Source organism: Pyrgilauda ruficollis, unplaced genomic scaffold (assembly GCF_017590135.1).
Source record: "Pyrgilauda ruficollis isolate IOZ18807 unplaced genomic scaffold, ASM1759013v1 scaffold49, whole genome shotgun sequence".
Taxonomy (NCBI): Eukaryota; Metazoa; Chordata; class Aves; order Passeriformes; family Passeridae; genus Pyrgilauda; species Pyrgilauda ruficollis.
The window spans coordinates 1,162,016-1,188,204 of NW_024526488.1; the positions used below are offsets into that span (position 1 = coordinate 1,162,016).

General features: G+C 40.3%; 1 protein-coding gene across 3 annotated transcripts; it reads right to left on the reverse strand.

Annotated features, from left to right (window-relative positions):
• Positions 1-2,547: 2,547 nt before the first annotated feature.
• Positions 2,548-25,680, reverse strand: SLC25A24 (solute carrier family 25 member 24). Of its 3 annotated transcripts, XM_041479590.1 has the most exons (12): positions 25,123-25,227; positions 21,459-21,546; positions 16,288-18,682; positions 14,352-14,478; positions 13,798-13,885; positions 13,217-13,328; positions 10,480-10,638; positions 9,989-10,141; positions 8,744-8,851; positions 6,940-7,107; positions 5,711-5,861; positions 2,548-5,048 (listed from the first exon to the last, which is right to left on the reverse strand). In XM_041479590.1, the coding sequence occupies exons 4-12, from the start codon at positions 14,419-14,421 to the stop codon at positions 4,870-4,872; spliced, it is 1,188 nt and encodes a 395-aa protein (XP_041335524.1). In that variant the 5' UTR covers positions 14,422-14,478; positions 16,288-18,682; positions 21,459-21,546; positions 25,123-25,227; the 3' UTR covers positions 2,548-4,869. The 3 variants fall into 3 exon arrangements, with proteins under 3 accessions (XP_041335524.1, XP_041335525.1, XP_041335523.1); XM_041479591.1 differs by lacking the exon at positions 21,459-21,546 and having other exon boundaries at positions 16,288-18,685; positions 25,123-25,261; XM_041479589.1 differs by lacking the exons at positions 16,288-18,682; positions 21,459-21,546 and having other exon boundaries at positions 25,123-25,680.
• Between the last annotated feature and the right edge of the window lie 509 nt (positions 25,681-26,189).

Here is a 26,189-nt window from a genome sequence, read left to right on the forward strand (position 1 = left end):
GCCCCGTTACTAAACTGCAACACACAGGTTAGGGAGGCCTGGGGAAGGCTGGAGGGACGTGCCATCACAGAGACCCACACCAGGGCCAACAGCAAATCAATAGTTCCCTTCCAAGCCAACAGATTCCATGGTTCTGTGATAAAAACATGGCTTAGCTGGGCTTACCCTGCACTCTTATCAAGTGCTTTTTCCCCGCTGTGAAGATAGTAACTGCAGGGAATGCACTCCAGCGTTGAGCCTGACAGCCATCCCTCAGAAATGGGTGCTCCAGCACGACAGTAGATGGCACTGCTGGAATGCAGTCCGAGCCTGCACGATCCTGCAAACAGCCCAGAGAGGGGCTGTTAGGCTGGACGAGAGAGTGGTTCATTCACAAGTTTGTAACACTTAAAACCCATGGCATTTGCTTTAGGGAAAACGCGAGTCCTTCTGTATCAGAGCCTCAGCAAGAGCTAAACTACAGGGCAAGTATGTTAACAAAAGGCTTAGTTTAAAATGGCACGAGAACCCATCCAAAGGTCACCTACTGTACTCCCACCTTGCAAGCCAAGGCTTTTGCCAACACCTCCTTCAAGGGGATGGGCACCAGATATTCCAGTTCACATGAGCCATGGGGGGACAAACCATTCTGGATTTTAGCAAGAGTACCACCGGCACATTATTTAGGAGAGCTTACTTCTCAATCTCCTGCTTTGAGCTCGCAGAGGAAAGCTCTGCAGCGACAGCAGTTTCGGGGCTCCAAGAGTGTTCAAGTAAAAGGCCATTCTGGAAGCTGTTCCAGCTGCTGCACAAAGGAGATGCACAAACTTGGTGCAAAGAAGAGAAGGTTTTATACATGTATATACTTAAATAGATGTAAATGCATATGTGTATACACACTATGGGTGTTTTCTAAAACTTGCACGGTACATAACAGACTTCTTTGTTAGCCCTTTAGCAAAGCAGATGCAATGTGTAAGAGTTTAGGTGCGCAATACTCAAACATTTATTTAGTTGCCAAAACACAGACAATTTTTACCCTGGACAAACAACAAAAAAGGTAATACTTCTACACATTTTCAGATATCAAGAGGGCTTAGAAGCTGCTCCTAAGTTACACAGCAAGACTGTTCAATGTTCCCAAATCACTCTGTGTTAAATATACAGTTCTTATCAATTATGTTCTCCACAATGTACAGTTTTGGATCAGTATCTTGTTTTAATTCGAGTCCTAAAAGCCATTCCCAAGACAACTCTGACATCAGAAGGGGAAGCATTTAAAAACCACATTTCCTTGCACAGCAAATAGCCTGCAGGTTGAGACATCCTTCATATTTTATATAAATATACATGGCAATACCACTTACTGCAACACACTTCTTGCTGTACACCTTATCCAACCGTTTAAAATCAGAAAGTCACAAAGAGAAAGCTGCCAATGCATCCTGCCTGTACCGGCTCAGAGCTGTGAAGCGAGGCAGGAAAGGACAGAAGTCACCTCAGCCCGGGCCTCTGAAGGCTAATCCGGGCACCAGGCAGGCCCACACCTGGGACTGCTGGGCACCAGGCATCCTTCAGCAGAAGGGAAAGCTGCCAAGGGGCTTTCAGCACACAGTGTTCACCTTTCCATGGGCAGTTGTGCCAGGCAGCTTGGTCCTGGCTGGTGCCACTGTAAGGAATGCCCCTGCTGCAGCAGGCACACCCTGCCAGGAAGCCACCACAAGAAAGAGGGAAAGACACATGCTGGCAGCACTATTTTAGATTTCATGCCATTTCTGCAGTGTTTTCTAGTGTTAATGGTACTGAATAGCTGTCACACTCCACATACATCTTGAAGGGAAAAGAAAATAATCTTTCCCTTTCCCTTCTGGGCTCTTCTTGCAGAGCATTTGCAATTAAAAGCATTCTTGCCTCAAGTCAAATTGAAGATCAAATTGTTCACTTAGTCAGGAATCATACACTGTGCATCTACCTCTTCCATTACTTAAAATAAAACTTCTAAATCTTATGTTACAAGAACTTTATTTGCAGCAGAGACAAGAAAAGCTTCCCCTAATTTGTTTACAATTATCTTTAACATTTGAAGGATTGGTGTGAAAACCTCAAAAGGAGTTGTCAAAGCTAGCTGCTAACAAGGTTTTAGCATCATAGTCATACCACACATGCAGAGTAAATTAAGTCAATTACCTTGAAAAGATTTTATAGTGATCCTCTGACTAACAACTAAGATTAACAACAAAGCAAGATCAGCAGTATGTTTGTCCCTGATTCTGAAGAGTTCTGTCACGCAACGTACACAGAAGCAAATTATTGGCTAATACTGTTCAATGTAAAGCAAAAATATTCAACATGTGGTCTTCCATTAAGCAATGAGACAGCTGTAAACAGGATGACAATTGACTTATCTGCAACTGTTTTCAAGTATCAGTGTAACAGCAAAGAATAGTCTAGTCTGAAACCTACTTTTAGATCAATTGCCTTCATTTTTTACGTTGAGTATTATGCATATGGTGCAATAAAGAAGTGTTGTCTATCAGACCTTGAAAAAAACATATCAGCACACTCCAGTCAGATAAGGAATCCAAGATTTATTAGAAACTGGTAGTTTTATAGAGCTAGAAAGGTAAACATACATTTAAGAGACAAAGAATACACAATTGAGCACAGTCATCATCAAGGCACATAATGAAAAAATCAAATCTGAAACAGCTCATCTTCTCAACATTTGAAAATGTTACCATGATTTCAATACTCGTAACGGCACTTGCACACTATGAACAAAATGGAACAAGTCTGGAAGATAGAAATGCTGAAGTCATCTTTACATCACACACACAATACATTTGCTTATTGGTCACAGTCAAACAAAATTACCAGGGATCTCACAAATCCCACAAAGGTACAAAGATATTGGCAAAACCAAGGAAAACTCAGATCAGAAAGGCATTATACATAAAAATGATTTGGATAGAATGACTTTTTTTTTTTTTTTTTTTTAAAGTGCAAAGTCCAACGTTTCCCTAAAGGGAAGGCCAAAATACAGCTAGAGCTGCCATTTTCTGAAATGTGATAAAAAAATTTTATAATACAGATTTTACGGAATTGCTGTGTATCAGTTTATGGAGAATAAACACCAGCCATGGAAGCGCTGAACACAAATTTACATGTGATTGCTGTCTGAAAAATATGGCCCAAAGCATATGGGAGATTCAGGTAGTTATTTTTGCTTGCTTGCTTATTTTTCTGCTTAAAAAAACACAAACAAAAAACCAAAAAAACCCATGCAGCCCTCATGCCCACCCAGAAAAAGGAAATAATTAAAAAGAAGACCCTTAATGACCGTAACAGAATAAAGTTCTTCCTTCAATAATCCAATTTCAGCAAGTGGTCTAAGAGCAGTTGCTTTTAGAAGGTCAAGGTAAGTATAATCTCGAATTTACCAAGATTAAGACAATACACATTACAGAAAGCAGAAAAAGCCTAAACAAATGAATCAGCTAACAATTGTTAATCTATTTCAGTGTTCAGGCCTGAAGGCAACTGTGTGCCCCTCCACACACACAAAAAAAAAAAAATAAAAAGGGAAGTCACTTTGGAAGGACTTGTACATGGAAACACCTAATGTTGTGCATGGAGGAAGGGCTGCTTTGTTTTTTGAGGAGGAGCTGTTTCTCAAGCACTAGCAGGTCGGCATGCATGCTTTGCATGCTACATTAACACCAATCTGATGGGCACCTGAGGTCAGCACTGCCACTTGGTCACCTGGACGAAACACTTCAGTATTTTATTATCCCAATTTCACACCCACAGCCGATGTGCAGGGAAGACTGATCTCGCATGACAAAACTGTAAAAATCCCTTACATAATAATGCAATCCTCTACTGGCTAAAAGCACAGAGTGGATGTAGCCCTCTGAATAAGGGAAAGAATGGAGAGTCCAAAATGACAAGCATTCCTGTTCCCAGAGCTATGGACAGCTCTGCCATTGGCTGTACCACAATTACCACCAGCTTCATACTGGATCCTCCATCCTGTTTTTAAATAGCAACTTGCACTAGTTTGGAATGGATCTAACATCCAAGCCTTTTCTGTTCCTTTGTATTATGATCCTATAAAACATGCAGCAGCTGTAACCCAAATTTTGCCATGGTTAATGGTGCTGACATTTACAAGTGCAATGAAAAGCAGGTCCAGTGAAGCAAGTTATCAAAATTGCTGATTGTACTACAAAAATACCGTGTAAATCCATTGAGGTATTCCGATACTGCAGAACAGCAGTTTCTCAGGCTCTTTAAATAATGAAAAATAAAAAAGGTTTGCCTGAAGACAAAGGTGGTGGGCTATATTTTAATGTGTTATTCCATTATTGTGTGTATCCAAGACGCAATTTCTTATGAACTTAACGTTAAGTCTTCCAAAATAACAAAAGTGCTCACTTCTAGGCATGCAGAATGTCGCCTGTGAATTGCTTGAGTGTAGGCAGCATGACAAAACACAAAGTCACTTTCATATATTCAGTATCAAGGCAGCATAAACTTCTCCTACCTTTGGTTTCATCCAAGACAAATACACATTTAGAAAGGACAAATTACAAAAACCCCAATGAGTAAAATATGCATGATTTCCTAAAAATAAAAACATACTGCTGATTTAAAGACAGTTTCTTGATTTTTTTTTCAACTCAGTGACATTTTAAAGTGCAATATAGGTATCTGTTTAAAAATGGTGAACTAAAATTTAAGAAAGTTTCTTCCCACTTAAGGGCAAATGTGGAAATCGCAGCATCTCTCTATAAAGATCTGTCTCTAATTGTGAGAGCAGATTACTTGAGAAAACATTGTTCTCGTATTTCCAACAGCATTAGAAGCATCTCACCTTTTTCCTTCATTTCATGCTATTCCCAAATTCTGTTTCATTTTTTCATAGACAACATAGCTGATGCTGACAGCTGGAAGCACTTTCATAAAATTAGGGGCTATGCCCCTATAAAGTCCTCGGAGTCCCTCTGTAGCAACAATCCTTTGAAAGAGACCAACCATGCTTAGCTGTGGAGCTCCTTCCACTGAGGCTAGAACAAAAAGATAATGTGTTATAAAACAGTTCTGGTAAGATTCAAAATCTTGAGCAAGTCTCAAACACTTGGATCATGAGCCTACTATCTCAGGTCCACTGAAAAGAGATCTTTTAATCCCAGACATTTGAGATATCCATGTGTCTTAATCCCAGTGGAAAGCATGATCCACCTATGTACCTTGGAAATCTAGGCTCCCATCCTTAAGTCTATGCAGAAACCTATCAGACAAAAATCTCAGCTATGAAACTATCCTAATGAAATGCCCTACAGAGCAAACATTGCTGTCTACCCTCACAGGACAATTCAAGCCCTGTCATTTAATCTCTAAAATTCAGAAAACATTGTAAAGTTTAGAGGAGTGCTTCCACACTGTGACAGGGGCTGTGTCTGGTAGTCTTGTATGGCACGTGGCTCTCAGAATACATAAAACACCAGTTCTTGAGATGTTACTTTTTAAATTGAGTATGAAGAACAACAGTGTTGGGGGTAAGAGGGAGAAGAGACCAACATTAAAAAGAATTTTCCAGATACATCCTTAGTTTTTCCAATTTGTTTTTTTTTTTTTTTTTTTTATTCCTATGTCTCTGCTAGAGCTATCCCACATGATGCAATTTTCATGTGACCACATAGAAGCATTTTCAGGAAAGAAGACTCACCTTGAGCCTGCATGCGTGTTCTGATGAGAGCCAGAGGGTAACTGGCTAACTGCCCACACGTGCTGGAAACGGTGCCACAGCCCAAGAGCACAAAAACACCTGGGTTCGCAGAGCTCGATGCGTAGTGCTCTAGCCACGTACTCTTTAAGAGCTGCCAAGGTACAAAATTAAACAGTAAGACAAGAGATCTGCATTCAAAAAGTTAAACAAGTGCTTCTTTATTCATAACAAATCCTAAGGGCTCAATCCTGAAAAGCACCAATTTCACTGGACCAATTTCACTACATGCTTGAAGTGCACAGGTAAACACCTTAGCACACAGGGAAGGACTTCCACCAGACTACAACAGTTAGTACCTAGAAGAGAAATCCTTAAAAGATCCAGCAGCAGGAAGTGGCCCATGCACCTGTAATACTTTGGGGAGAGGAGGTGGGAAACAACCCAGCACCCCACAGAGTGCAAGGAAAGCTCACACATCTGTGCACATCATCCAATGCAGAAACAAGGATGCAAACTGTAGAAAAGAAATTCCATACAGCTTTGAAAATGTTTGTTCAAACAGTTCTGGTGATGGCTAATGCAGTGTCAAAAAAAGATTTGTCTAGACTAGAAAAAAATTAAGTCTGTGTGTCTGAGTTATTTAAGACACTTTGAAGCAACACATATTATCTAAGATAGATAAAAGACTTTCAGCATTGCTGGTGGGTGAAATAGGTGCCAGTTTCTCTGGAAAGGAAAGACAGCAATGTTTCAAGCTCCTCAGAAAAGCTGTGTCAGCCAGAAAGAATTCTGGTAACATGCACAGACACAGAAGGAATTCAGGTTAATATAATCCACTCATAAACCTAACAACTGGCAAAAAAATGTATAAACATAATATCATAATGTGACTATCCTTTTAAAGGCATATATTTGCTATAAAATGGGTATGTTCCAGTCTAACAGGGTTAGGTTACTATGAAAGCTTGTGGTACTGCCAAGGTCTGTATAATCCTCTCATTGCACATTTCCTGCTTGGCACTCTTGCATGGAAGGGCCCATCTGCCCAGGTGCTCCTCAAGAGGGGCAAACAGAAACACTGAGGTCTCGTAACGTTAGTGGAAAGTCTCACTTGTCTTTTTAAAATTGAACCAGCTGTAATAGTACAATAGCACAAACATTCTAAAAATATTGATGCTTTTTGTAAATTAATTAATGACAGCTACATGCATTCACTGATTTAAACTCACCTCATAAACAGCAAGGTCAATGCCAGCATAAGGAATTATACCCAGAATATTAGGAATATAGCCTTTGTAGAAGGCTTTTGGACCTTCTCTTTTTAAAATCTTCTTAGCACAGTCAAACATCCCAGAATATTGCCCTGTTTTACCCACAGCCAATCTGGTCTTTAAAACCTACAAGGAAAAAAAATACCAGTCTTAATTACATACCTATTTATTAATCTAGTTAGATACACAGTATATTTCTGTTTATTGAATTCTCTAGAACCGTTTTGCACTTTGGTGCTGCAAATCTCCTTTGATTACTGGTAAGGCATTGTTACCAGCAGGCTTCTTCAAGTTCTGTCCTTAGTTCAGAGCACCACACATTACTATACACTAGCTTACAAATTCTTAGCCTTTTAAAATTGCATTTTAGCTTTATTTTATTGATCAAAACAGGCAGTTATTTGATGAACTTGAAGGCAACAGTGTAGGCAATATTCAATAGAAGTATTAGCTAAGGCTCCAGTGAGAGTACTAACATGCTAGCAGATGATACTGCTGATCTGGGAACACTAAAGCCTATTAAGAAAATAATATTTCAAAAAGTGTGACACTTCGAGAGGTAATTGAGGAATACAAGGAATAATTGTGTCTCACTACTGAAACCCAGCACCTGATTAATAATGCAAGCAAGTCTGTACTGCATCTTAGAACAAAGAAATTAGTAACAGCATCCAAAAGAAACCACAGAGGAAGTTTCCTGAGCAACAATTTGGTCTACTTTAAAGCCTCAAAAGACTGCATCTTCCTGAGGAATTTCCTGGCACTTGGCTTTTCTCTCTTACTTAGAAACATCCTAAAAACACTTCCAGGACAGTACCATATCTCTGTGAGGAAGACCAGAAGATACTGTAGAACAGTTCCCTTGTCTCCACTGATCAGTGTAATCCAGACAATCTGCATCATGTTTCAGTTCTTCCCTAATTTAACCCATCTCTTTACTCAGCTCAGCTGGGATTCACCCTCTGGAACAGCAAGGATGCTCTTTAAAGAGATCATTATTACTTCAGCAATGAAAACTGTTCCATTCCTACTGAAATCCCCAACCAATGAAAAAGCTATTTAGATTACATTTGCCATTTCTACCAAACTTGATGTTTGTATTAGTTAAGTCCCAGCCCCAACATCTATTCCAACAAGGTTCTACACAAGTGATAAACCTTCTGGGGAACCAGCAGTAAAGAAAATACAAGCTGTTTCTGTGAAATGGTGTGTTACAGTTACACTGGAACAGTTATTACATTAACACTAGTTAAATTGCAGTGTGTAGTACCACCTACAGGTATGTGCTACAGGGAAAGAGGAGCCAATCCACCCAGCCTGAGCTGCAGCTGTTACATCCTTCCCCCACACTGTTCTCCTTATCAGACCCAGCTTCCCATCCTAACACAACAGAACTTCAGTTTTGTCCAGACAACACTATTCCTTGCTTACATATAGCAGGAAAAAGATTTATGACCAATTTACAAAATGCTTGAATACATATTGAATTTTAATTGCTCTTGGATGATCTTTCTTCCTGCACTAGGTTTTATTTAAATACTGTTTTTAAAAATATTATAAAGCAAAACATTACAAGAATCAGTTAGAACTTAGTATATTCTGAAATGCCTAGCACTGAAAGTCTGAAAGGAAGTCCAAAGTAAAAAAAATCAGGGTACCAGATAAGAGAGGAATTTCTACAATCTTTTCAAGAGCAAAATGGGGTTTATTTAGGAAACAAACCAAACATTTTGCAGGCTCCAATAGAAGCAGATTCTCTTACCTCCATGGGATAAATAGAAGTTTGTGCTGTTGCTCCAGCCAAAGAACCAGATACAAATCTTTCAACAGTGCCTAACTTTCCATCATCCCTAGTGAGTATCTTCTTATACTGCATAGTTAAAACACAAACACATGGTTTGTTTAGGAGTGGTAACAGTTATTATAAAAGGTAAGAGTACAGTACAAAATGTCTTTTCAAGCATAAGAACATAAGAGCAAAAGAACGTGCCTGTTCTTAGTTTTTCATGCATTTACAGTCACATTTGCTAACCCAAAAAGATTCTCCAGAACACAATAAAAAACATTCCAGCCTGCAAGGATTCTTAGATTAAATACCTCAGTCACCCATAATATCATCAGTGTTCTGCAAACAGCCAACTCAAGAGTACCTATATTAAGAATTCCAGAAAACAAAGGGACCAAATTCCCTTGCAGATCCAGTTGTCTAATCAAAGAATGGAAGTTTTCACAGAAGCACACATTCAATGACACAGAAGCATTTAAGTACTGTACACACTGTGTCATTCCATGAGTAAAAGAATAACGTGCCCAAAGTTGTTCTGTGGCACCAAAATCTGCTGTTCAGTCTTTCAACATCCCCAAATTTATTTGGTATTTTGTTGTTTTTATCTCCTCCTTCTACAGAGATGTGCAGTGTGCTCATTTGGTCTTACTTGAGTCACTAGTATGCCTCACAGAGCAAAAATAAAGCTCATTTAAATACACCAGAATGGGAGTTCATTTTCCAAAGGAGGATTAGGCCTTAACATGATGCTTAAAGCTGATTCAGAGGTAAATATAACTCTGAAATCCAGGATGAGGGCATCATACATAGCACTGTGATATTTGACTTCAAATGAATCCCCTGTAAGTTCAGCTAGCATAGTGTGCCAAGTTGTTGCCTGCTGTCACTTTGCAGCAACAATCTAGATATGAGTGCAGTACTCCACACAAAGCCATGCATGTAAAACATACGTTTTACAGTTTAAAACATGTAACAGATATAATTCATGTGCACTGTTTATAATGCAACAGTTAAATCTGCCTAATAGTAAGTATTCTATAGACTATTTTAAATCTGAAAGTCACTCAAATTACTATGACAAAATCCCCAACATGGGGACAATATGGGACAAGGGGACAAGACGACAACAATCCTATATAATACAACAGTGCCAGTAAGGAACAGTGAGAGTGATTTAGGACTTTAGTTAGCATTATTTTCATTATTGATTTATCATCCTACCTGTTCATAAGCCCAGAACTTAATAGCTGTTTCAGGAGCTATTTTCACAACATTTACACCATTTCCCCTCCAAAGGGATCGGACACCACCTTCTTTCAACATTTGCTTAAAACCGCTGGCTATATTCATTTTGTTTGACTTTGAACCATGAACCTAAAAAAAACCAAAACCAAAGTCACAGTACAGAACATGGCTCTGATTAGATTATAAAACTCATCAGTATTAAATTGATTAAATATATCAACTGGCAAAACTATGTGCACTATTGAAAAAAATCTAATTTTAGCAGCACAAGTACTGTAACATTTTCTTACATTTTTTCACACATCTATAAAAGAGCATTTTTATAAACACAAAAAATGGAATTGTCAAAACATAGCCAGACCTCTGCAATTTAAACACCGACCTTGGCCCCCCATTTTTTCCTAGCAGATCTCTAGAAACTGAAGTGATGCACTGGAAACCAAGAAATTCTTGAACATTGCACCTACCTGCATCATGACTTTAAGGCGATCTAAGGGTGCTGTACCTGTTCGAGAGACAGCACCAGCCACTCCTCCTGCCAGCAGCTGCTTCCACCACTGCCCAGTCTTCTTCTCTTCCTCTGTGAACTCATCTGGAACAGTCAAACTATCTCCTATATCCAATACCTTTATGAATCCAAAGCAAAGATGCGCAAGTAACTATCTCATTCCATCACCTCAGTTTTATCCACAGTTCTAATTCCAAATTAGTATACTACCTAAGAATGTGCAAATAAAGTGCTAGTTACAAATAAAAAATATCTCTAATTTGCATTCCATAATTAACTTGCTATACATTGCTATTCACTGAAAAGCAACTTTAAGTGACTTCTGCATAGATATTGAGCAATAACACCACAGACCCACCATTTCAAAGACTGAACCATCATCATTAAAAATTACTACAAATTTCCTCCTTGAGTATGGTCCAAGCAAAGACATTCTGTCATGATCAGCAGTCCTTCAAATGCTTATATGTTGCAGCTAACCTTTCACCAGACAGTCTTGTGGGATTACTTTGGTAATCTCCTAAGGTTGCTAACAAGAGATTTCTCTCACGGTAATTTATTCACACATGTGGGATGTCTCCTTCTCCCACACTCCCCAACATTTCAAAGCAGGGTTTTAACAGCTGATATAACAGAAAATTCTATTTCCAGTGACTGCTGTGTATTATCCTACCAAATGAATAGTTTGACAGATGCCTTATAGATTTTCTTATCATCAGTTACACTCAAAGACACATTTAATTACTTTTTTCAGCTGTAAGAGCTTGACATTTCACTAAGGGGGGCACTTTTGTACTGCCATTGGATTTAACCAAATAACAACATTAATACAGATTTTAATTATAAAACCAAGACAGAACACTATGAAATCTCACATCACTTTTGCTCTTAAGTGTAACCTATAATCATCCTACATGAGAAAAAGTATACTGTAGATAACGCAAATCTGCTATTACACATAAATTAAATTTATAAAAAGAGCAAAAATATATTAATAACTGATAAGTACTGACTAGAAAGTGTTAACTGATAAACTTTTGAACTACCATTGATTTTAATTGTAGACATTATATCCCTAATTTATGCTGCATTCTCTCTCTGTCAGTAGACAGAATACTGTCCTGGTCATTCGGGACAAAAATTGCAGAATGCAGAGTGCAAATATAGCCACTGAACAAAAAGGATAAGCACCACCTATTCTGGATATTGAACACAGAAGAGATTAATTGCAAAATCCTTTCATCTTTCTTGCATTTGAGGTTTCAAAGTGAGGTGTCATCAGTTGCTCAACTATGGAAACATCAAACAATCAATCAAAACTCTCAAAACATAAATTCAGTGTTCTAAGAGATAATATGTGTATCTGTCAGGGTTTAAACCTTGTGTATACCAAGACCTAAACACAACTAAGGAAATAAATAAATAAATTTATAAACGTGATAAATTTGAGGGCATTTATAACAGAAAGGCCACAGCTATCATAATAATTCTATGCCAATGTAGCTATCTGCTTGGAAGGGTCTGGTAGCAATTATATTATAAAAACAGAATTGTAAGAGCTGTCTGTAAATGCCAGCCAGGCTGGGAGGTTTCACATCTGCTCTTATCTCAAAGACCAGCTGTGTTGCTGGATTTTGCCTGCTGTGATAACTGGGTCATCAGCTGACTGCAACACTAAGATCACAGGAGACTCCCTCAGTTGTTCCTTGGGGGCAACTAATGACATTCCATAATAAAAAACAAAAAATACAGATCTTTTGTTTAATAACATTAAGGAGCATTTTATTAAAGCCAAGTTTTTTTCCACTAAGTAAGCTGGGACCAGGACTATTTGATCTCATAGCAGTGCTTCAAGTGCTCTCCTCAGCAAACAGGGAGCTAACTGCCTTTTGGCAAGCATTCCTGAGCTGAGCTTGTACAGTGTCAAACACTCAAAGCTCTCAGATCTCATAAAATGGTTTTTATTATGGAAATGCTGACTAATCCCTGGAGATATAAATGGACTCACTGTATTCAAAGGCATCCAACCTTACTTTATTTCCTCCAATAATCTACAGGAAGGATATTTAGCAAACAGGATTACTGTTGGTTTACTTACTTTATCATTGTTCTTAAAAATCAGTAACTAAGGTGTTAACAGCTCCACACAGTAAAAATTTAAAAAATTTGTCTGCACAATGGATAAACTATTGCTGTATATTCTGTATGCTTAAATTAAATTATATGGCACAAAAGAGCACAATGTGCACAGAAAATCACCTGTCAAGAAACCAGAGATTGTATGATAATTATAACGATACTATATAACTGTAAATACAAATTTCAACATAAGAAACAGTTAAAATGTCTATATAAGTTGTTTCAACAAATCAAATCGTACTGTAATGTGCGAAGAAAAATGTTTAATATTGTGGTTATTATTTTTCTGTGAAATATCTCCAAAAGAGGAAAAAGATTCTGTCCTTAGAATTGCTGATAATTATTTGCAAAGTTTAGATGACGTTGTTCGTTCAGAAGGAACTCATCTAACACAATCCTGCTTGTAAATGGGAGAGCATGAAGTGAAAAGGAAAACCAAACAATAGAGATATGCTTGAAATATAAGAAGTGTGAAGCTGTTATACTCAATATCACAAATTAACACATCAGAGATGAACTTAAGAGATGCACTAGGTTAAAAGGGAAGTTGAACTTACAGTGGAATGTTTCCAGTATCGAATTATTTCTTCGATGTCTGTAGCTGGATTAAACATAAAATGATCTCTCCACTCATTCCAGTCTACTGTCATTGTCCCATCAGCATCAATACTGTAAAGAATTTGAACAAAACTATATAAGGAAATAGTAATGGTGGAGTTTTGTTCTGGTTTTCTGCCTTTTCTTCCCCCTCCCCCCACCCTTTTTTTAAAATTTATGTTATCACATCAATAACTGTTGTGCTGCACGCTTCTTCAAATAACAACTGTAAATCCCAAACTGACTGTAAATTCCATATAGTGACTTCAAGGCTGAATTGCCATGGCCTTTCAATACTATGCTTCTCTTATCCAAGTGCATCTGTCCTATTCCATTTAAAAACTTAATACAGTGCTTCTTTCAATCAACAATATTTACAGAGAAATAAAGTAACATCTCCTCCCAGAACCAGATGCTCCAATAGTAACTACCAACACCTTTCAAAGTCATAATCCCATTTACCCCCTTTCTGAAACAGAAAAATATAGAAATTAACAATACAAGGAAGATTAAGCTGCTTCAAAAAATAATAATTCCTGACCTTTGCAGGATCTTTTCTGCCTGTTTTTCTGAAATGTCTATACCCAATATCTTGAGGGACTGGACAACTTCTGAGGCTTCAATTTTTCCTTGAAACATTAAAACAAAGATGATACGTATTTAAAATGTGCATCTTAATAAACTTAGCATCTTGGAGCTCATTGCAACAGCTGAATAATAGCAAAGATGATCTAAAAATCAGCTTAGCACAGACAATGTGTTTTGATTGTCTACTACAAGGATGAAGCAAATAAGATGCAAATATACAGTTAGTTAAAAACTGGTTTATCTTTAATAGCTAGAAATAGTCAGAAATTTTCTCACAGTTTCTCCATTTGGGGAACAAGAAGCACCAGTTCAGTGTATTTGGAAAAAATAGAAAGAATAAAGACTATTTTTTTTTTATCTGTAGCAAACTTTAATTATGGTCATGTTAAGGAAAAGAAGGACTCCATATTCACAATTTTTTTTCCAGTCAGACAAATATAGGTTACACTACTTTTAATGCAGTTTCTTCAGATGATGTTTGAACAAATAAAATAAATCAAGGTATACCATCATTGTTTTTGTCCAGGCTCTTAAATGCCAGTTTCATCTTTTTCTCATGTTCTTTAAGATACTGCATAAATTCTTCAAAATCCAGCTGTCCATCCTGGTTAGTATCCCCAGCTTTAAAAATTTTCTATTGAGAGAAAAATGAATATTTTATTTGTCCAAATTACAGCAGGTCACAAAGCATCATTTTGTTTTCAAAATTTAACACACTCAATATTTGCATAAAGAGAGAAAACACTTGGCAGTAAATATATATTTAAGAAAGCATTATTTATTATTTACATAACTTTTCTGTGCAGAAATTTTAAGGTTTCTTGCCAGCACTGGCAAGTTATACCTACAGGTATTAAATAATTTGTGGAGGAAGACATGGGGGACAAGAGAAAAACCTGAGAGAGAACAACCTGAGAGAGAACAAGCTTAAGCCTGTGAGTTTCCTGTATATGAAATCTGTCAATAAAATAAGCAGAACCTTGCGCTATCATCTTAATAAATAGTCTATTAATTACAAATGATGAAGACAAAAAATACAAACAGCAATTTTAAATGCTGACCAAAAACGACAAAGATCTTGCTCCACTGGTACTTGCAGCCCTCAGCGTTTGAGAGAACACAGCTTTCTGCTCCAAACTGAAGCCCTGACTACATTTTTAAACAAACACAAACACACTTATCTTCCTTCCTGGTGTGTGCTTCCTAGGAACTGTCCTGCAGATAGAAACACTTCATGTACAATTAACTATGCATTGAATGCATGGTATGCAATTGCCAGGACTGCAGGAAACAAGTCTCAAACACAGCCCAGGCAGACACTTCTCCACCAACAAAGGGCCAGGAAACTTCACCATCTCCATGTGTGAAAACTTACTTGTTAGAGAAGGGCAATTAGAGCAGCCCTGCAAGCAGCAGCCTGTAACTGCTAAGCCTTGTGCTCAAGGCAAAGCCCAGGGAAGCTCTGCAGGGTTTAGGAGCTTGGGTTTTACACCCCAGCAAGGGCAGCTCTGGGCACGGAGAGCCAAGGCCACAGCAGGGCCACAGCCGCTGCCATCGCTCCTCGTGCTGCTGCAGGGAAACCAGCCCAGAACCCTGCTCCAGAACACAAGATTTAAGGGAAAATTGTGTCTTATCCCCTCCTTTGGACATTGGTCCCTGTGGGTTCCCTCAATGTGCAAAATCCTAGGGGGGAGCACTCAGTAGCAGACAGGAGACCGAGCTGACAGCACGATCTCCTCACCAACTGCAGCTTCCCAGCACCTACATGTAGCAGCCTACATGTAGCAGAAATGCTGAAAAGCAGCACATGAGAACAGCCTCGCTCAGCTTCAGTCCTGTGCAGATCACAGAAGGCCAAGAATGAAGCAGCAGAGCACCGGGCTTTTGTGCACAGTGAAGGGAATTGCAAAAATCCAGCAGCTGCTCATTCACAAGCACAGTCAGCTGCATATGCTCCTGCTCCTTGGAAAATTCACCGGTGCCCTTCTTTTCTGCAGCTGAAATTCTTCCGAATTTCAAACACCAAAAATTCTTCAACGTATCTTCTATTCAGCAGACTGCCTTGCGCAACTGTAGTTTCTGAATAAAGAAACACTCCACAAGATTTGAATGGCTGTACTAATCTGCAAAATCTGGTTTTAATTTTGTTTACTCCTCTTTAATTAGTAGAGGACTCTAAAGACCAAAGTCCAACAAGTTCTAGGCTACAGAAACTAAACACAGAGGAAGCAGAATATTGCTGTATTTGTTGCAGGAGTCTGAAAAAGACTGAGGGCATCTAAACAATTTATGTTGCCTCCTTCATCTTCCCTATCCCTTTACAAAAAGTAATGTACTTCAAAGTTTCATCTCAAAAAACCAAAATTTATAAGATTATCAAGGATTTCTCAATGAAATGGAGCAAACTGACGTGGTACACCAGTGAAATGAGCAACTTATTTACCTTCCATAATACAGCAAGTTGTGCACAGTAAAAATCAAGTCAATTACTCCACTCATGGCACCTCATGCTGCAGGGTCTGAGTGTCCTGCTGGGCTCCCACGCCTTCCTGAGAAGAGGTGACTTATGTGACACTTGTAATCACTTTGTGTGAGTTCTACTCCACAACAATTGTTACTGTTCCCTATTGCTAGCTGAACTACACAAACCAAAATGCAGAACAAGGAAAGTGGTTTTCTGTGTCACATATCTGTGAGGACAAAACTTGAACTAAATTATAATTATAGTAGAACCTCCACTGCTGAGGATGAGAACCTCCACTGTGAGCCAAAGAAAACAGAAACTCCATGTTACTTTAGAGAGCTGGTAATTTCTGTATGTGAAGGGGGACACTTTTCAGTTCATCTGCAAAAGAAATGGAATCCATATTGCAACAATGAGAAAATGGTAAGCACAAACGTACTCTCCATTTCCTACTTTTGTTTTGACAGTTATTTTCCAGACTTCAAGTCAGTCTCAGCCACTCTCAGCGAAGCAGGACAGAAATGACAGGGAACAAAAACATATGGCACATGTGTTTTTCTCTCAGTACAAATCTAAAAGCTCATGCAAACAAAAGCCTCTTGCTGTCTGTGAGGTGAACTAATTATGTGGGTGTTAAGGTTTCAGATTAAAATCAGTAATTTGCAAGTTTGTGGAACAGGAACATCGAAAGAAGCTTGTCTTCTACTTGGCAGGCAGAAACTTCCTCCTGGGGGGGTTCCATACCCCATGGGCATAGCCAGCAGGAAGACACCTCTGGATTCTGTGGGGAGCCTGGCACACTAAGTCCTTGGTACAAACTGCCCCTTCACCGCATCAAATAGTAATTCAAGTTGGAAGGAACCTCTGGAGTCCATTGAACTCAACCCCAGCTGAAAGCATGTCTAATTAGATCTAATTAGATTAGGTTGTGTGGGACCACATCCAACTGAGTCTTGGACATCGTCAAGAAAGGAGATTCCACAGCCTCCACACACAAACTACTCCATCAGTCAATCACTCCCCACTTCAGTTCAACACTGAATCCAACTCTGCTCTTCTAAATTTAATATACCACCAGATTTTGTATAATTACAGCCACTTGTCACTCTCCCAGTGCCTGGGTCACCAGCTTCTCAGATGGAGGAGCACTGGATGCATTTTAAAATAGGCATGCTTACAATAGAGCAGGAACCAAGGTGCCAACACTCACTTACAAGCCCTGGGAAACAATGTTTGGCATGCCTGCCACATCAAACCTGCCATTTCTTGTTACTGCCTTACTGTGGGATCACCTCACCTTCACAAAGGCTCAGATCCAAATGTTCATTTTTCAAGGCACACCATTTTTTTCTCATTGTCTAAAAACTGTAATCACAAGCAGTAAGGATAATTCACTGGGTAAAATGAAATGGTGACCACATAAAGAATTGTTAATTGCTGACAGATGTAGGAACACAGTTTGGATGATGACATGGGCTGCAGAAAAAGAAGCATGACCAGCAGCTCAAGGGAGCTTCCATTCCTCTACTCTGCCTTCATGAGACCCCACCTGGAGTAGTGTATCCAGCTCTGGGCTCCTCAGCACAGGAAAGACACAGACCTGGTGCAGCGGGGCCTGAGGAGGCCCCAAAGATGATCAGAGAGCAGGAGCACCTCTCCTGTGAGATGCTTGTGAGGAAAGGCTGGAGTTTTTCAGACTGAGGATGAGAAGGCTCCAGGGAGACCTCACTGCAGCCTGTTGGTACTTAAAGGGGCTTATAAAAGAGACAAATATTTTAGCAGGACCTGTAGCAATAGGACATGGAGAATGGTTTTAAATGTAAGGAGTGTTGATTTAGATTACATATAAGGAAGAAGTTTTTTACAATGAGGGTGGTAAAACACTGGCACAGGTTGCCCAGGATGCTCCACCCCTGGGAATATCTGAGGTGAGGCTGGGTGGGGTTCTGAGCAACCTGATATAGCAACCTTGCTATATTGCAGGGGAATTGGACTACAAGACCTTTTAAAAATCATTACCAATCCAAACAATGCTATGATTCTGTGATCTTTCTTTTTAATGCTACAAGCCTTCACACAAACCGACTAAAATGCTCCTGTGCTGACCTATTTGGTCATGATACTGTCACCTCTTTCTTCCTCTTTTCTTTTCTTCATAATTCTACTATTTTTGTTCTTTTTCTGTTGCATATTTTGTTAATACAGCTGCTTTCCAAGTCCTGCACAACTAACACAAGAGGCCACAAGCAGACTGAAACACTGAAGGTATTTTAAAAAAAACTTCTCCATTATATAAATCATGTTGCAGTGTTGAATTCCTACTCCATCAGAAGACCTCTGTATTTGGTGTGGAAATGTAAGTTAGTCAGCAGGTCTGCTGAAAAAAAAAAAAAGAATTACAGACAGGCTTTATATACACATCAAAAACTCCCTACCCTTCTCTGTAAGTGTCCTGATGAATTATTAGATTGCTCTATGCCAAAGTTATGAACTTTAACACATTCATGGTTACAACGTAAAGACAATGAATGCAATACACTAGATATCTTGATGTTTTTATGTAGACTTTTCTTTCAAATTCACAGTCTAATTTTTATATTATTTAGTATTTAGTATTATTTGTGTATTGTGCATGTCTTCACATTCTGTTTACAAAACTGAACTGTGCATAGAAGGTGGGGCTGCTGAGTACAAAGGATTACCAATTAATTAATTAGCTTGTAATTTCAGCTAATTAATATAATGTAAAGAATATTTAATAGGAAGTGATTCATCAAGAAGTTATTTGCTTCCTATCACGCTATCTACAAGACACAAGCATAAAACAGCACTTCAAGATACATCACTGGTGCAAGCAGCAATTATGTGTTCTGCAGTCTGCAGCCAGAGTTCCAAAGGGCACAGATACAAATGCTGCATACAAAGAACTCCAGCACCACAGTAAGAACATCATCATGTCTTTAGACATTCACATTTGCTTTTAAAGGAAATTTCACATTTGCTTTTAAAATCAGAGTTACTATATACATAAAACCAATCATGACATTGTTTTCTCCCCTTTTTCAATTCTTTTCCTCTTAAGTACTTTTTAACCATTCACATAGCTCTGCAGTCCACAGTTTTAAGTTATTCAGGTGCAATATTACTGGATGCCAAATTCAGCTGAAGTATACACAGCACTTCTCCCTTTACTGGACACATAGCAGACAACAGTCTTTTTCCTATTTATATCTGCTAAGACTACACAAATTTATGCAGACTACGATAACCCAAAAATCTCTAGCAAAGATTCTTAAAGTCAGCCTTGTCAAACTACATCATTTGGGAGAGAAATCCAGCATAAAGAGACAGGGCCTGAGGATGTGTTCACACAGCATTACAGCCCAGTGAGCCCCATAACACACGAGCTCGACTGACACTTCACATGCAGAAATCCAGCATAACACTGGGTAAAACCGGAATTCGCACTGCCTCTAAAGGCCTCCCAACTTGCCCAAATTCAGCATTCATTTTTGCTCTCTTGCCTCCCAAAGGATACTACTGACATGTAAACAGTGTCCAAGCAGGCTCTTTAACCTGCTACAGACATTAGGAGCCCCCACCCCAGTACAGCAGACTTGCACCCTTGACAGCGCAGATGTTGCTATCAGCTGCAGAGCTTCCCCTTCCTGTTCCCTGTCCTAAGCACCGCTCTTCCCTGCTACAGGTCAGCACGGGCAGAGATCTCCCTGGTCCATTTCAGCTAACAGAATCTCTAGAAAACGAGACAAAAAAGGACAAGATGCAAGTGTGAGTATGCTCTCCCAAAATGCCTTGCAGAGGCTGCTCCTTCAGGACCTGGATAAACTCTCTCAACTCATAGCTATGAATTAAATTTCAAGAATCTGAAACAGCATACATGGAAGATGCAAACTATCCCTTGAACTTTCATTCAGCATTCTTTGCAAGTTACACTAGTATTTTTGACTTTGAGCATACTTGGTAGACTGAGTTTTCCCATTAAATAGGACAACTCTGCTACTGAGGCATCCCAGCCATAGTAATTTCAAAGATTTAACAGTTTCCCTTGTTTGTTCACCTGGGACACACTGCTGTCTCAAGACAGGGATTTAGCAAAGCATTTCAACACAGCAGTTAAGGGAGGTCTCAGAGGTGAGGCTTCCCATATTTGGGAATTCTTGGCATTCTTGCACTTTGCAGCAACAGGAGGAAGAATTAATCATTCACTGTACCTTGTCACTGTTCAAGAAAAAAACCTATCAAGTTAGTATTAAAAAATAATTCATTTTATCTCCTTGGATGTTTAAAGTGTTATGAAAACAAATTTAAGATTCATCTTGCTCTTTCATATGGAGACTTGGAGACTACAGCACGTATCAGTTATAAGCTTCTGAAGCTGTACACATAGAAATGAAATAATGATTGACATGTTTGCTTACAATGGAAGTGAAGCAAATTGAATACATTCAATTTCCAATTTACTAATTGAACACATTACTGAAGATATTTGTGGTATTTCACAGTTAAGTCCCCATAACCAGTCATAATCATCACATCTATTATGACCAGACAAGGGAAGTTTAAAGGAACTAAATGGTTCCAGTTTTCTACAATCACATGACATGACATCTGTTTTGATAAAAAGTTGAAGATGCCAGACTACTCTAACTCAATAGTACCAGGTTTTGGGCAGACTCATAAGGTGAGAGAAAGCTTCAATTCATATAAAGAATGACACAGAGACAGGGAAGGACTGAAGCTTTTAAGACTGTGGATCTGCATATCAGGTATGAATCATTCTAAGAGTAGGTACAGTGTGATACAAGATACCCATGTATCTTCCTCCAAGTTACCAAAGTAATCACTGTTTCTTCTGTTTCTAGCCTAGCTACAACATGATTAAGGAGGCTTCAGTTACCTTGGTCTACTACCCTTCTAATTTTGCATATAGGGGAAGTTACCAAAATTAAAATAAGTGCAAAAATCTTAATAAAGCAGTTGAGAAATATTTAAGGACACATTTAGCTCAGTCACTAAACAAGTGTGTGCTTTCTGGACTAAGAACTGCTCAGGAAAGCTCAGGCTCTGAAGCACTATCTAGCTGCAGGTTTTAGAGGCCAGAGAAAAGCACAGAAGGAAACAATACACACCTGGGCCATTGTCAGCCATCCCCATGCTGAGACACAGCAGTGGAACACAGCACAGGAGCCTGCCTCACTTGGCAGAATTCTGAATTTCCTGTAGTTTAAATGCAGAAACATACTTCAAGTGTTCTGAGTACTTTTAGATGTGATTGGACTCAAATTTTCAGAAACAGTCAATTACTCTAAACAGATAAGAGTGTGATTGTTGTGAATTTAGTCTCACTAGGCCCTGTGTCCACCACACAGAGGGGCCTCTTCACGCTGTTTCTTTATCCAAAGAGCTTTAATGTAGCCAAAGGCTTATATCAAAATGTTAAGAGAGTTAGTCCAAATAAGATCATTAGGCTGGTTCCAGAATATAGTTATTCATTTCAGTAACATCTTCCTACTCTTAGTCCAGAACTCAATGTATAAATAGCACCTGAATTTGAATACTTGGCTGTTCCTATCCTAAACTGAAGCTTGAAATATGGGGTTCACCTCCTACGGATTTACTGTAAGGACTGATTGCAGCAGAAGGAAAGGATGAACAAAAATAGTACTTCATCCAACCACTCACACCATTTATGGTGCTCCCGCCTACAAGACTCACGGCATTCTGAAGACACAGCATGAGATCATGTGTGATTTGATCCCAGCATCTATTTTGTGTCCCTGCTTATCAAAGTCACTGTACAATAGCTGTTAATATTGCCTGTAAAGCAACATTTGATAGTTACCACCCTAAATTCCTCCTTCATAGATAAGGATACATTATGTCAGGAATCTTCTGCAAAGCTTTGCAAAGTAACCCATTCCTGGCAGGTATTGTATATCCTACAATATAAGCAGCACGTGTTCCAGATTTTCCAGTCATTTACTTTTGTCTGTCAGATACTGCCAAAAGGCAGGTCAAGCAGAACATAGTCAGGAGGTTCTGTCAGGTTGAGCTATGGGGGAAAAATGATTCTTCCTTAGAGGGGCATGCAAGCCACCTCCAAAGCTTACCACAAGGTTCACAGCTGATGGAAGGTGCATACCTGTAGTCTATTACTCTTCTAAAAACATGCATATTCCTTCTAGAGAGGAACTGCACTTAAAGACAAAAGGGTAAAACAGTACTAGCAGCACAAACACCATACTGTGAAGGTGGTACAACTTTGGATCAACCAACTGGCTTTGCAGTGAAACCCAGGAACACTCAAAGAGTCTCTTTTCCACAGGTTAGCCAGAAAGCAGCTGTGGAGCTCAGGACAATGGCCAACACTCCCAGGTATATGGATTTCATTCTATGTGTTGGAAGTCAGCCTTGCAAGAGATTTTTGAAAACCTAACACAGATCAGCATCAACATAATGAGGCTTGAGTCTCTGATGCACCCATGAGGCACCAAAACTGACCCTGCTCTAGGACATGCCAAGCTCTGCCCACGCCATGGTGCCACTGTGCTGGCAGGGCTGAGCAGTTCAGAAGAAAACACTTTGCCCCATCGTATAACATTTTTACATCTCAATTCCTTACTCATTGGTTATTAGTAATTATAAGACTACTTCTGCCTCTCCAAATATGATGATTCAATATCTGACTTCATTATTAAAATATCTTTTTACCAAGCAGTAAGAAAAATTAATTGAACACCACTTTAGAGCCTGAAGTGGGAGAAAGCAGTATGGAGCTGCAAGAAAGTACAGGAAGCAGATTAGCCACAAAAAGGAAAGGCACTACTCTAGTGTCTGGTTCCAACTCTGCCCACCACAGTTAGCTCAGCTTCTGTGAGCACACGGAAGTTTCCCTGCACTCCAATAATTCTCCCACTCCTCCCAAATGAGAAGGTGACTCATGGCTTATATTGTTTACTCGGTGTGTCTTTAACAACTAAGGCAGCACTTCCTGCTCTCTGTTACATCCAGGTATGTCTAGATTATGTCTGTTTCATGGCTATCTCTTTCAGTTTATCCTGAAGCAACTGAGAATCATCTGACACCTATTGCACTATTAATGAAGATCACTGATTTTGAGAAAGAACTTGGAACTTCAATTCTAAGTTGCTCAAATATTCAGCAGCACACCAGGGCTTTCAGTGAATTATATGGGAAGACCACCTTTGTTAAACACCAGAATATTAGCTGGTCACCTGTTTCCCCATTGTTCAATATAAGTAAAACCCCCAAATTGTTACAATCAAACTGGTACAACAGGTTTACAACAATGTGTGTATAAATGTGTGACTGGAGTTTACAGCTAGCATGCTCCGAACACTGACAACTCTCATGGATAACCAAAAAGGCCAACCTCTCCCTCTTTTAATTACAAAAACCTAAGAACACAAAAGGTGCCTATTGTAAAGATGATTTTGACCAGCAGCAACACTGAAGTGAAAGTGTGCTTTCATTTATACTCTTGAATAAACACCATTCATCTCAAGAGGCCTGTTGGATACTTTTCTCTTAAGTATAGGAGACAGAGAATTAAATATAACAGAAGGAGCAAAACAGAGACAAAATAACCAGACCACAGGGAAAAACTGTCACACAATCAGCATAAGGTCACTGAATTATTGACCCAAGACACCTTTTAACAATGGAATTGAAATTTAAGTTCCTTTTCCTGCACCTCCTTCAGAAAGTATGCAACAGCTAGTACAGGCACAGCAGTGGAATGCCAGAGAATCATTCTTTAAACTGAAACAAGCAGAATTGTTACAATAGTAGCTTCCCCCACACTTCTCACGTGTACCTGCTCAGCATAAATAAACCTATGTGTGTCTTGTCAGCACACCTGACTTACCACACAAACACTTGTGCCCACAGAATTGTGTATTAAATTATTTTCTATGCTGATCCCTGGGGATTACTGAAAATAATTAGGAAAGAGAAGTTTCTCTTCCAGGTAACAGGTCAGACCTGCTAGTGTAAATCAGCATCACACTGGAATGCTTGATGACTTAAGTTTTACTGACTTCGGAGGTCACAGCATTGATACAAGGGACAAAGGAATGTAATAGTCCAACTGATCACTGCAGAAGCCACATCACCAAGAGTTTCAGCACTGTCGGTTTCACGGTTTGATGGCCACTGTTACAAGTGTGCATTTTCTAATAAAGGACCTCGATATCTGACAACAGTCCATGTCAAGAATAATAACTTCCATGTCTATGTGTTTAGCTTAAATAACTAGTTCTGAAATTACAACCTACGGCTATGCAGGTTTGCACTACCTGCTGCCCAAAGCAAACCCTAATTTACTCTGATCTAGATTATGCATGGGTGGAGCAGCGGACAAAAGCTGTAAATTACCATCCTTTATCGTATTGGAAGAGGAATGTACCGAAAATCACTCAACAAGAAGTCAAAGGATGTCAAAAGTCCACACACGATGAGTAAACCCACTTGGCAGAGGAACCGCCGACAGCTGTACGCGCTCGGGACCCTTCGCCTACAACCCGGGGCGTGCCCGTACAACACGGCCCCTGCCGCTGGAACTGCGGCCCGGGGAGGGAAAACGCCAGGCCCGAGGCCGCCTCCCCCAAGGAGCGGCCCCACGCCGCCGGACACGGCTCCCGGGCGCTGCAGCCGCGGCCGGGCCGCGCCCCGTCCCTCGGGCACAGCGGCCGGGCCCGCCTCGCCCTGTGCTCCCCACGGCCGCGGGGGCCGGCAGCGCCCGCCCGGCAGCGCCCGCGGGCCCGCGCTTACCTCCTCCGCCTCCTTCCCCAGAGGGATGCCCATGGCCCGGAGGCCCGTCTGGAGCTCGGCAATGTCCACCCTCCCGTCTTCGTTGAGGTCCAGCTTTCGGAAGAGGTTGGCGTACCGGGACTCGCCATCCCTGTTCCCGTCGCAGGCGGCCGCCGGCAGAAGGAAACCCCGCAGGAGCTGGAACATGTCGGGGCCGTGCAGCGCGTACAGACGAACAGCGTCCCTCGACTCCCGCCGGCTGGGCGCGGACGAGACACCACCCGCGATGCTGCCAGCGCTCGCAGCTGCCAGGGGAGGGGAGAGCAGGGAAGGGCCGGCCCGAGCCCGCCGGCGGCGAGGGGCGGGGAGCGGCGGGGCTCGCTCCGCCCGTGCCGCCCTCCCTCCACCCCCGCGGCTGGGCGGGAAACGTGCGCTGAGGGAGGGAGCGGCCCGCAGCCCCTCGGGCTCGTCACTGCGCTCCCGCCCGCACTAACGCGCCTGTAGCAGCTGAACGCTTCCAGCTCGGGCAGAGAAATACCACAAACGCTGCAAAAGACTGAGTTTGGATGCTTAGGCTCATTCTAGTCGTCCCCCCCCCCCCCCCCATTGTAGTCTCGCTGCGGAGAGCTCTGTTGAAAGTGTATGAAGAGCATCCCAACCTAAGTGCAGTCTGAAAGAGCTTGGCTACTTGGCCTAACAGAATAAACATTAGAAGAGGAAACGTCTAGGGGTTTTTTCTTCATAATGGCTTCATAAATAAATTAGTGGAGTTAATGGAAAAGTGCACAGGTTGTCTACGAGCAAATGGATAGAAAATGTCACCAAACAGTCTCTCTTTCCACAAGAGAGTTGCAGTGAAAAGGAATTTCAGCTGCCACTGAGTTGAGCCTTGGTTTCCTGGTGCATACTCAGCCAACACACAGCCATGGAAAATGTATTTCCGCACTACAGCAGAAACTCTGTAACCTTGCTCACAGAGTAATTAATAAAGCTACAGACTATGGACTACTGCTTGAAAGAGGGCTACTACTAGGACTTGCATATATAAAGACTGCTGGATTATGTTATGGGTTCATTGTGTCACAAAG